At 42.5% G+C, this 12,100-nt stretch overlaps 1 protein-coding gene across 4 annotated transcripts in view; it reads left to right on the forward strand.

The window, feature by feature from the left end:
- The window catches only part of PTK6 (protein tyrosine kinase 6), a 68,884-nt gene that overhangs the window by 38,595 nt on the left and 18,189 nt on the right, over positions 1–12,100 (forward strand). For 2 of the 4 annotated variants that reach the window (XM_033914766.1, XM_033914769.1), the window contains 4 exons: positions 3,865–4,023; positions 5,809–5,990; positions 6,098–6,251; positions 10,272–10,780. In XM_033914766.1, coding sequence (XP_033770657.1) covers positions 3,865–4,023; positions 5,809–5,990; positions 6,098–6,251; positions 10,272–10,468 — 692 coding nt within the window. In that variant the 3' untranslated portion in view covers positions 10,469–10,780. Of the gene's footprint in view, positions 1–3,864; positions 4,024–5,808; positions 5,991–6,097; positions 6,252–10,271; positions 10,781–12,100 lie in introns of those variants that run through there. The other 2 variants (XM_033914767.1, XM_033914768.1) reach the window with 2 other exon arrangements.

Raw genomic sequence — 12,100 nt, forward strand, 5'->3', positions numbered from 1 at the left:
GAGAAGGGAGATGCTGAACATGGGGAAAGATAGGGATACAGATATGGAAGATGGGAAATGAAGAAATACTAATGGACCGAAGACCCTATTGAGTGAGTTAAGACAGAAGGAAGCATAAACCAGTGCCTGACCAGGCAACAAAAGGTGGAATAAAATGTGTCAGATTTGAAATGTACATTCTGTGAGATCTGATGTTAGACAGGGCTAGGACCCAGGGCAGAAATTGGGAGGAACCCCAAAGCCCACTACCAGGTTGTGCCTTCTTAAGCTTCTGGCAGGGGCAGGGGGGCCAAGGGCAATTGCCCTAATTGTACTACTTTAACATCATCTATGACCATATGCAGTCTTTTTTTGCACAGTATAGGAGGAAATGCATCCTTTCTGTTTCTTTGGTGTTGTGCTAAATGCAAGGTCTGTCTTCTTTGGATTTTGGTTTAATTTATGCAAATATTTGTAGTCACCTAATTCTGTATTTGACATTTGAGTTCAGTGCGTATGACTGTTAGTATGAATTTTCTATGGAGCATTCTGTAGTAATTTGGCTTGTTCAGTTTTCCCAATAGACGCGTTGATATTTTAGGGCTCCACTGTAATACGTAGGGCCCTAAAATATCATAAGTAGGATCCTTGTTTGGAAGTTAGTGCTGGCATGATAGATTTAATCTAGGTTCTAAGTGACTTGTATTACTTTACACTATCAGGCTCATAATCAAGACATTTAAATGTCCAAAACCCAAAATAAGTCATCACTTGGACGTCTTAAGAGCCGGGATGTCCAAGTGCTGATAATCAAAACCAACTTTCTGGATGTCCAGCAGAACTTCTAAGCCACTGAACATCCAGAGCCTAAAGGGGCGTGTTGGGAAGTGTGTTATAGGTGGGCATCGGGCAGTATTAAAAATTGGACATCCTGCAGCAATAATCAAAGCTTTCACAAGATGTCCAAGGCGGAACTTAGTTAGACCTGTTTTACACAGGTCTAAGTTTTCCAAAGATGACCAAACTGACAAAATGACCACTGTAGGGTATAAAGCATGACCCCCCTTACTCCTTCAGTGGTCATGAACCCCTCCCACCACCCGTGGAGTGAAAAAAAACCCCAGTAGATTCCCCAGCTGATCACGGCAGGGGAATCACCATCAGCTGAGCCAGTTTCATGAATTCCTGCCGGCTGAGCTGATGGGTGCCAGGGGTTTGCAGGGTGGCAGGGTGTGGTACCATGGGTTTGGAGGGTGCCACAGTGGTATTGTGGCCACCGGACTCTGGACCAGGCGAATAGCGCCCCGGGTGGACCACAGGTAAATTGCACTGGCATGCTGCTCAAACTGGAGACAGCTCCCACAGGCAAAATATCTAATAAAACAGTCAGTAGGAAACCAGGTAATTAGTTAAATTATATCCAAGGTTCTTTATTCCGTAAAACAAAATCAGAATGGCAAACAAGAAACAAAAAGAAAAAACTCAAAGCAAAAATCCTGGTCAGCAAATCAGGATATATAAAGTCTCTGTGCCTTAGCAAGTTTGGCACAGCTTTCTGAAGCTAGGCCTGGTTCTGGCCCTAAAACTGGGCCCTTCTCAAAAGAGAGTTAAGTCCAACTATCACAGTGCATCACTTCCACAAAACACCAACACAAAAAGTAAATGTTCAGGAGGCCCTCAGCTCTGCTTCTGAGCTGGGGCAGGAGAACTGCCAAGTTTGTCTTCAATAATATTCAAATATTCCCACCCAAGGTGTTGACAAACTTCTCCCCAATAGAACTGTTCTCAGTTCCTGTATGCTACTGCATCCAAACCCAAAAGCAATGCAGTTAAAATACAAGAAAAGCAAAATATTTCTTCAGTGGAACAAACCTTCCAACCAGAGTCCTGCCCCCACCTGGGGCCTTGCTTTGGGCCTCACTAGAGCTGTGAGCCCAGGTAGCAGAAAAAAGAAAAAAATTTCTTCCTAGGCTGCAACACAAGCCTTGAGAATTGTCCAAGCAAAACTATAAAAACAGCATTCAAAACAGTTGCTTGCTTGCTTGAAAAAACTTCACAAAAAGAAAACACAGTTTTTCAGTTTGCTAACCTTGCAAGCTATACCAATTTCCATGGCTTCATGTTAGGCACCAACTGCTCACAAACCTCCATTTGTTCCACTTGCGGGGTGGCCTCAGCTTCCTGGCATGGAGCTACATTTTCCACTTCCATGGGTTCTAGGCTGTTCAGCTGCTCTGGACTGGCTGGTTGCTGAGCACAGAAGAGAGACCCTTTCCCTTCCTTGGCCTCTCTAACTCTGGAGAGAAAGCTGCTGGCTTTTCAGAGGGAAAGCCACACCCTGCTTCTCAGTATATCTGCACTGCTCTGAGGCTTTCTTGGGCTCCCCCTGTGGATATTGTGGTAACTGCAGGGTTTTCTCACAGGGACATTTTGCCTAAACCTAATATTCACAGGTTTGGGAGCAAACCTAGCAGAACTGGGCTGAGTTTCCATGTCCTCAGCTTCTGAATAGTCAGATAGGACCTCATCTTCAGTGGAGTCCTCCCTAGTGTACTTAGGGAGCCTAGGCTGCTGGGCTCTACGGGGCTTGGTAACAACTTTCCTAGCCCTGTCTCTGCCTCTCCTGGGGTTTCTAGCTGGGAACACATCAGGCACAGAGTCTGACTGGTTACAGTATTCCATGGGTTCGGAGTGTTGGGTGGGGTACCACAGATTCAGGGATACTGTGGTATGGGGTGGGGTGTTGGGGTTCAATGGGGCCAGAAGAAGGGAGTGGGCATCCTTTCTGCCGATTTTTGTACTGAAGTTATGGGGGGGGATATCAAGAGTGTGTAAGGATGTTGGGGGGAGTCGGGGATGTTGGAGGGGAGGGGTTTAGTGCAGGGGCTGTCTCTGGAGGGGGCTGGGGGATCGGTGCCTGTGAGGGATGGAGGGAGAGAGGAATCTCCCTGCTAGTTCAGCTGATCCTGACAGGAGGAATTCCCATCAGCTGGGCCAGCAGGAATCCTTGAAACTGGCTCAGCTGATGGGGATTCCCCTGCCACGATAAGCTGATGGTCAGCTGTTCTGATAGGGTAGGACAATTGGGTTACTAAGGGTTAAGACATCTAGATCAGTTTATTATTTTTACAATGTTAGGTGTGTGACAGTTTTAAGAATTTATACTAATGAATTTCTGGACGTCTTTCTCAAACGTCCAAACTCTGACTTAGACGTCTTATCGAAAATGCCCTTCCATACCTGTTATTGAGATTACTCTAGAAAGAAATATTTTTGTGTATGGTGAGTTTTATGAGGAAATATCCAAACTCTACTCTATAGTCATTGTAGGGGGAGGACCAGGGGGTGCTGTGAATGCAGAATAGTTTTGGCTTCAATACCCTATAAGACAGAGCTTCACAAATTGTGGGTTGGGATACCAAATGGGGTCACAAAACCCACATTTGGGGTAACTGATAGAAGGACCATGGCTGAAGAATGCAGTCTCTTGAATTTCCCCTAGCCTCATGTGGCCTCCACTGCAATCTTCACTGAAGTTATTGGGAATAGGGTAGGGTGGAGCATGGGGTGGGGCGAGGCATGGGTGCATCAGGTGATGGATTTTTCTCTTTCAAAAGTTGGTAACCCTTGTACCCACCCATTCAACTTATTGGCCCACCCTAAAATTGCCTTCTGGCTAACCTTATTTTACTAGCTCTTATTTTAAATCCATAAATGATCTGAATCGCAGAGTAAAGCACATCCCTTGATACCTCTTCAAGCTCCTGGCCATAAACAAAATGTACTAGGATATGACATGCCCAAATGACGTTTCCACAGGAAAACCTTACATGTGGTTAAAGCATGCTAACCCTGCTTTATACTTGTATCATTCATGTCTGTTAGATTTTATGAAGGAAAAAGATTTCCAAGCAGAAACTCAGATTATGAAGACCCTGCGTCATAAGCATATCCTATCTCTCTATGCCACCTGCTCTGTGGGAGATCCCTTTTATATCATCATGGAGTTTATGGCAAAAGGGAACCTTCTGGACTTAGTAAGAGGTAAGAAAAATGTCATTAAGAGCCTTTCAAGGACTTTTCCACTCTACAATATAGCATATCAATATCTGAATACACTACAGTGAATGGAATTAATCATTTCTAAACTGAAGCCATTCTCTTGCATTTAAAAGTCATAGTAAAGATCAGCTCTGAATCTTCAAAGAGCATTAACATCACTGTTATTTCCATTTACCTGTATTTGTAAATTCTTGAAATCAAGAAATGGTTCAATCAGCATTATCAAAAGCCCTGATCATTCTATGGGCATTAACAGCCTAGTAGTTAGCAGAACTATGGGCTTCCAATTGTTGGGGGCTAATCAATCCCTATAATGTTAATATGTCACATTACCCTTTTTCCCTGAAAATAAGATCTATCCCGAAGCCCTAGCATGATTTTTAAAGATGATCCTAATATAAGCCCTACCCCCAAAATAAGCCCTAGTTAAGATAGACCCCCGAATGTCCCCAACACTCCCTGACTCCATCCTTGACACCAGTGCTGCCTGATATGCTGAAAAAATCAAACTCGTCGATTCAGCAACCCCCTCCCCTGCTACTTTAAGAGGCATCTGAGCAGAGGTATGTCAGTCTCACGGTGGGAGGGTTGGTGGAGTTCTGCTGCACAGGGGGATGGGAGGGAGGGATAGAAAGATGCTGCACAAATGGATGGGTGAGAGGAGAGGAAAGATGCTGCACATGGGGAGAAAGGAAAAAAGAAGAATTGGGGTGAGGAAAGGAAGGGAGAGATGATTGTTGTACATGAAAAAAAAATGGCATCCCAAAAAGTAAGCCCTAGTGCGTTTTTGGAACCCGAAATTAATATAAGACACTGTCTTGTTTTAGGGGAAACACGGTACTTGTGAGGTAGGCAAAAGAAATCTGCACCTCAAGATTTCATCTATAACACTACACATTTCAAGAGTATTTTCTATTTGACCTCAAGAAGATAGCTGTTTGCAGTATCAGCTGATCATGAGGATGAAATGTTTCCTACAAAGGAAGCTGCTTTACCTTAGCTTTCACAGCCTATACAGCCTTAGGGTGGGGGTGGGCAGGAATCTTATTCTCTGCTTCTAAGAGAGGAGTGGTCAGATGTGTTCAAGAAACTTGATATTCTAATCAAACCTATTCATGTTTTTAGAGGTCTAGAGATTACTCTCTGTTGTAGGAGGACCAGTGTCTCCAAATGAGTTTTGCAAATACCAGGACAATAGTAAACCTCTCCCCTAAATTGGGATATTCTGGATTTGATCTCAGTTTCAATTGTCCCCCTATTACCTTCATTGTAATGTGCCAAAAAAAGATTCCTTCTAGAGTTCATATGATGTAACATACAGGGAACATATCAGCATGCACTTTGGTTTATTAAAATTTACTATGCTGCTTGACTTATACAGAACACAACCTTTTGAAATTCTTTTTAATCAGGCAGGGGGCACATGATACAATTTGGACAATTTCTATATCGTTTTGCCACATTTTCTTGGTCTTTATTCACATTGTACTTGTTAATCACATTGTACTTGAGGACCTTCTCTTTATATAAACATTGGTCATTTGGCAATTCTATTATTAACGCTGTTCTTCTGGATTGTCCAGTTTCTTTGCAGTAAGCATTTTATTAGGTGGAACTGAAATATCCCAGGCAATAGTAACCTCTTTGCAATGAGTGGCCCCAGGTCTCAACATCCATCAGCATTTTTGACATGTCAGGCATTGTTTTTCTCCTCAGCACCCTGGTGGTTAAGAAGGTCTTCTTATCTGCTTGTTCACATTTTGTTAGGTGCTGAGGGGAAGTTCTTGGAGGTGAATGATCTCATTGACATGGCATATCAGGTAGCTGATGGAATGGAATTCCTAGAATCGAAAAACTACATCCATCGAGATCTGGCTGCTAGGAACATTCTTGTAGGAGAAGATTACATCTGCAAAGTGGCAGATTTTGGGATGGCCAGAATTATCAAGGTACTAAAGCATGGATATTTCCTACTGGGGGAAAGGCATGGAAGGATATCTCAGTAGGAAGATAAGACATACTAGTTACATGATGCTGTTCTTCTGTATGGTTGTAGGATTCATTCTACAAGTCAACCTCCTCTTATATCCCCTATAAATGGACTGCACCAGAGGCTCTACAGTACAACTATTTCTCCACCAAATCAGATGTTTGGTCATTTGGAATTCTTCTGTATGAGATTATAACCTGTGGACAAATACCATACGCAGGTAACTTCAAGAGTTTAACCAGTCAACTCCTGCAAATTTCAACATATTTGAAATGTGCTTCTCATCTGGTGGAAGGAGAGCAATCAGAGGGACATTGTGATATCAGGGAACATAAGAGTTTCCATATAGGGACAGACCAAAGATCCATCAAGTCCAGTATCCTATTTCCAACAGTGGCCAACCCAGGTCACAAGTGTCTGGCAAGATCCCAAGGAGTAAAACAGATTTAATGCTGTTTATCCTAGGAATAAGCTGTGGATTTCTCCAAGTTCATCTTAACAATGACTTATGGACTTTTCTTTTAGGAAGCACAGTAAGACTACCACTAGGTATGCCATTTTGAGAGGGCAAGGATAAAGGCAGGAGTGATTGGGGATTATTACTGCCTAGGGACTTGGATGTGAGAGGAGGGGAGAGAGTCCTTTAGGGGGTAGAGGTCTAATTGAGAGGGGTTGTGAATGGGATGGGGAAGTGTGCTCAACAATGGGGATCTTCTTTGGGTGGAGTCTGATTAGGGTGTATGTGCAAATACTACAGTGGGAGATAAGGGTAGGGTAGTATAGGCTGTGAGTGTTGTTTGGGAGGGGGGAGTAGAGGGATAGCATCATGGCCCATTTAAGATGCAACTAGGATCATTCTGCAGGGGTTATTGTTTAGGCTTTAATGCAACTTGTGGATCACTGCAAGTTGCATTATAGAATTAAATAGTAATGAGCTTCTTCAAATTCATTTGTATGTTTTTTGCATCTCATTACTATGAGGCCCATGATAATAATAATAATAATAACTTTATTCTTCTATACCGCCACAATCTTGCGACTTCTAGGCGGTTCACAATCAGGAGAGCTAGATATGCAGTGAAATACAATATGCAGATAATCAGAGGAAATACAGAGAGCAGAGACCTTAAGAGGCATTAGTATAGAGTTACAATTTGTTGAGTAAAATATAAGATGTACATTTTAGAAGATAATTTCCGACAGGACCTGTTAGGAATAACTAGCAGCGAAAAATTACAGTAATTTAAGTAAGGTTAATATACATTAAGGGGCAAATAATTTGACTTAGGAACCCTTTTACTAAAGTTTAGCATGCACTAACAAAATTGTCGAAATGTGGACCATGTCGGGTCCAGCGCCATTAGCGGACTAGGTCCTCATGTTTTGTATGTGGATTTTCATTTTTTATGTGGACTATTTTTTATGTGGACAATTTTATTGTATATTTGGAACAGGGATTATCACTGTATATTTGGAACTTTGATTCCTTCATTAAAGTCCATCTCAGGATCATTGCCATTCCACAGTATATATAAGGACCCCAGACCTGCAAAAAAACCAAAACAAAAAACCTTAGATTGTCCCAAGGAATGACGCACCCGACCCTCTCAAGCAACTTCAAAGCATGCAGACGGTTGAGCCAAGCCCAATAAGGAGCGTGATCCGAAACCCACTCCCCCAAGATAATTTTCTTAGCTACCAACCTTGCCTTGCACAAAAAGAGTCAGCCACCAGGGGGAAATCGAAAAGCTTCATATTTATCCAAAAGAAACTCCACTGGAGTAAGAGGTTGTTTCCTAGATTTTATTATAGTTCATCCCTCTCCCCTTTCGTTTAATTGTATGTTGTATCTACGTATTTTGTTTGTATATGTCTTGGTTTTAATTTTTGTACTCCCCTTTTTATTATTGTATATCACCTAGAATCCAGGAGAGGCGATCAATCAAATTTTAAATCAAACTTGAAAATGTGGTCAGTGCTGAGCCTGAATATTCAATGTCAAGTCGTTTCCAAGTACTAGCATAGTAAGAGGGGTGCGGAGGGGGCGGTCCACCCCCACGGGCGCAGTCTTTGTATAGGGTGCAGGCACCCATCCTCCTCTCCGCCCCTCTCCTTCTTCCTGATCCCCCCTGCAGTGTGCGTGCGCGTTTACCTTTCCTCATAGCTCTTTGATTTTTTCTGCGCAAGCAGCATTACAAACTTTCTGCCTGCGTTGGTGTTACCTCTCTCTGATGTCACTTCCCGGGCCCAGGGCCTAGGAAGTGACATCAGAGGACTAGCTGACACGACGCGGGTAGCAAGTTCATGCTATTGCTCTCGCCTGGAAAAATGATAAAGGTATGAAGGGGCCACGCACATGGCGGAGGGGGGGTCAGAAGGAGCAGGGGAGGGGGCGGTGAAGAGGGCAGGGGAGGTGCCACTTACCTCACTACGCCACTGTTTCCAGGGGCTGGAATTGGATATACAGTTTCACTGGGACAACTTAGCCACTTAGCGCTAAATATCAGCTTAACTGGCTAAGGGCTAGATTCACTAAAGATAGCGACTCAATCGCTGTTGGCCGATTCTTTGGCCAATTTTTAAACAGCGATTGATTCACTATCTAGTTTGCATGCAAATGATTTCCATGGAGGCCAACGACACCAATGGCCCCCTCTTCCCCTGCTCACCCGTGGCCTGCCAAACACCTCCCCCGGCTGCCTGCTGAACCCCCCCTCCACGCTGAAAAATGCCATCGGGCCTCTTTTCTTCCTCCCACCCCCCCACCCCCACCCCCCATGAAATAAATGGCAAGAGAAATGCCCACTTCCTCTGGACAGCAGCGGATGCCTCTTTCCCCTCCACATACCTTTACATTGGCTCTTCCTTCCTCCTGCGACACAATGCGGGCCTTAGGCCCCACCCCGGTGCATCATGTGATGCCCTGATTGGCTTAGGTGCCTCGGGCTCCTCTCTTGGGAGGGGCCTGAGGCACCTGAGCCAAACAGGGACTTCCTTAGGAAGGAGTCAAAAGAAGTCCCTGATTGGTCAACGTTGACGTTGGCAAATGGCCATCTAAGCTAAGTATTGCTGTTTCTTCTTCTTTTTTAGAAATTTAGGTGTTTATGTTTTGCGCTAAATACAAATATATAACTTGAACTAGACACCAAAGAAGTTTATAATTAAGGTGGGAAGGAAGTCTAATGTAGATTTTATTTATTTTTATTTATTTATTTAAGCATTTATATAACAACCCACAGTCCCAGAAAAAGTGTCCTAGAAAAAAACAGAAAATTTTACCACTTATAGTCTAAGTGGTTTATATTCAGGTACTCAAGCGTGATGATTATATGGCACTTTAAGAATCCAAGATAAGGACTTGAAATTACTTAAATGTTATAAGAAGTTCTATGTACTGAATTGCTGCCTCTTTATGATACTTCAACCTCCTAGTTAAACATGTTATTTGGGTAAGCCTTTAAGATCTGGGTTATTGTTTGAACAACATGATTAGGATGTCATTTTTGCTTTATTGATATTTCTATGAGTTTCTTCACATTAGTTTGTGAAAATTTTTTGGGGAAATAATTGATATTCTATTATCCATAAGGACTCCCTTTTTCAGTCAAGGTAACACAGTTACAGACAGATCTACAGAAGTCGGGTTTTAGGATAGTAAAACCCGATGGAAAATAGCCAAGCAAATGTTAGTGAATCAGTCACTTGGCTATTTTGCATGTGGTTTTACTCATTTACAAGGGTTGTGTCAGATCGGATTGCAAAATACACGGTGGGCCATTTAGTGAATCAGGTGGGTAGCAGCGATCATCGCTAAACCTGTGAAAATAGGTTTAGCGACGATCGTTGATTTTAATGAATTGGGGTCTAAGTGCTTAGCAATCAAAGAAAGGCCTGCTATTTAGGTGGCTTATTTTGACAGCTAAACTTAGCTGTTAGCACTGAATATTCACGCTTAACTGGAACTAATATTCAGAAGAGATAACTATCTGAGATAACTGGCTATCTTGCATTGAATATTAGCATTTAGCCAGTTAAGAACTATTTAACCATTCAGAAACCGTTCCTGGCTGATTAAATAGCGCTGAATTTCAGAGGGTATGACTCCAGATGTGATAAAACTTGAAAAATTGTGCATCAGATTTTTTAATAAATTACCAGTAGCATCTATGCACTGACGCCTATTTTACAAAAGGTCTACTCCCATTTGCTTTTCTAATGCGCATTCTATATTATTTCACAGGGATGGACAATACAGAAGTTTTAGCCGAAGTCTCACGGGGGTATCGGATGCCTCAGCCTCCAAACTGCCCTAACATGATATACAAGATCATGAGCGATTGCTGGAAAACAGAGCCAAGCAAAAGACCAACCTTTCAAAATATTAAAAAACAACTCGGACAATTTGGCAAGTATGAAGCCACAGGGGATGTTCACTGACCTGTGCAACCTTTTGTGTCTTTCTGTCATCTCCTTCAAACCTCTGATTCTACTTCCAACAACAGCACCCGAAGGGCCAAGGGTTCTCCTGTATTATGAGGTGCTTTGCAAAAACAAAATGCCTGTGGTACTCACACACAGCTGTCTGTGACTTTCAGCTCACATCTGTCAATTGTTGTGGTCAAAATTCCCAAACGGGTGGTTATTTCATGAAGATGGAATCTGAAAGTCAGGGGTTTCTTTTCACCGTAGGAGAGATTACCCATAAAGGAACAACAGTGTTTCAATAAAGTTTTTTTTTTTTTTTCTTTTTTTTGTTTAAAAAATAATACAATTGATTTTTTTTTCTTTATGGTTCCAGTTATCTTTTTCTTTCCTGACTTTTCTTTGTTAAAGTACACACAATCTCCTGCAATGTAATCAATCTCTCCACTATAAATCTGCAGAAAGCAAGATGCTACTGTCTTGTTCTTCATCAGAACCTTTTCTAAATTACCCCTGCTAATTTAAAGGCTTTCAAAAGAATATTTCTGTCTGTACACTCTCTACTGGAATTAAGATAAAAATTGTCGTAGTGTAACAGACCTTTAATGCTGTTGCTAAACTGTTATCCAGCGGTTTAGCCTGTACGCAGTTTAGCAATGGATTATCAAAATGGATTATTTCCGGCTTTAGCGAGGTTTTTAGCAATCTCCGACACTGACATGCATATGGGCTCTTCAACATTGAAATGAGTCCTCCGGTGGATTCTTAAAAAATGCTGAGCCGTTTTCATAAAGCGGCATTGGCTTTTGGAGACTAAAAAAAAACGACTGGTCCAGGGGTGCCAGTCAGTGTCAGAGATTGCTACAAAGCCTATGTTGTGAGGCACAGGGAGAGATGCCCATTCTCTTCACTGCATCACAACACCTCTAACTCCTACAGCAGGAATGATGCGGACTCTCCCCTGCTGCACTAACCACTGCGACCCGACCATGACCCGACACCCACCCCGGCAACAGGAGAGATGCCCTAGGAGTCTTTCTGATGCATCCGGGGAAGGGCCTGAGGCTCTGATTGGTTCAATGCATAATTAAGCTGTGGAACTCATTGCCAGAGGATATGGTAAAAGCAATTAATGAGTAGATTTGGACAAATTCCTGGAGGAAAAGTCCATAAAATGTTATTAAAGTTTTGGGGTCTCTGCCAGATTCTTGTGACCTGGATTGGCTACTGTTAGATACAGGGTATTGGACTAGAGCTAGATGGACCTTTGGTGTGATCCAGTATGGCAGTCATGTAGGCTGTTGAATCTGTTGCCACACAGAGGGATTCAAACACAGGACTGGACAAATCTCGGAGGAAAGGTTCATACATATAAAACTACTAGCCATCTAGACTAGTGAGAGACATTGTTCATCATATGTATCTTCTTTTTATGACTACTGGGTACCTGTAATCAAGACTTGCCACTGCTGAAGACAGGATGCTGGTCTGTATGGATCTCTGTTGATTCTGCATGATATACCTTTTGTTCTGATTGTGCTATCATTCAGACTTTGATTTAAGGAATTTTATTGGCAAGATAGTCTGAACCATGTGCAAGAAAACTATTTTCAAAGCCATTTATCTAGCTTGGCTATAAATAACTGA

This window comes from Geotrypetes seraphini, chromosome 11 (genome assembly GCF_902459505.1).
Source record: "Geotrypetes seraphini chromosome 11, aGeoSer1.1, whole genome shotgun sequence".
Taxonomy (NCBI): domain Eukaryota; kingdom Metazoa; phylum Chordata; class Amphibia; order Gymnophiona; family Dermophiidae; genus Geotrypetes; species Geotrypetes seraphini.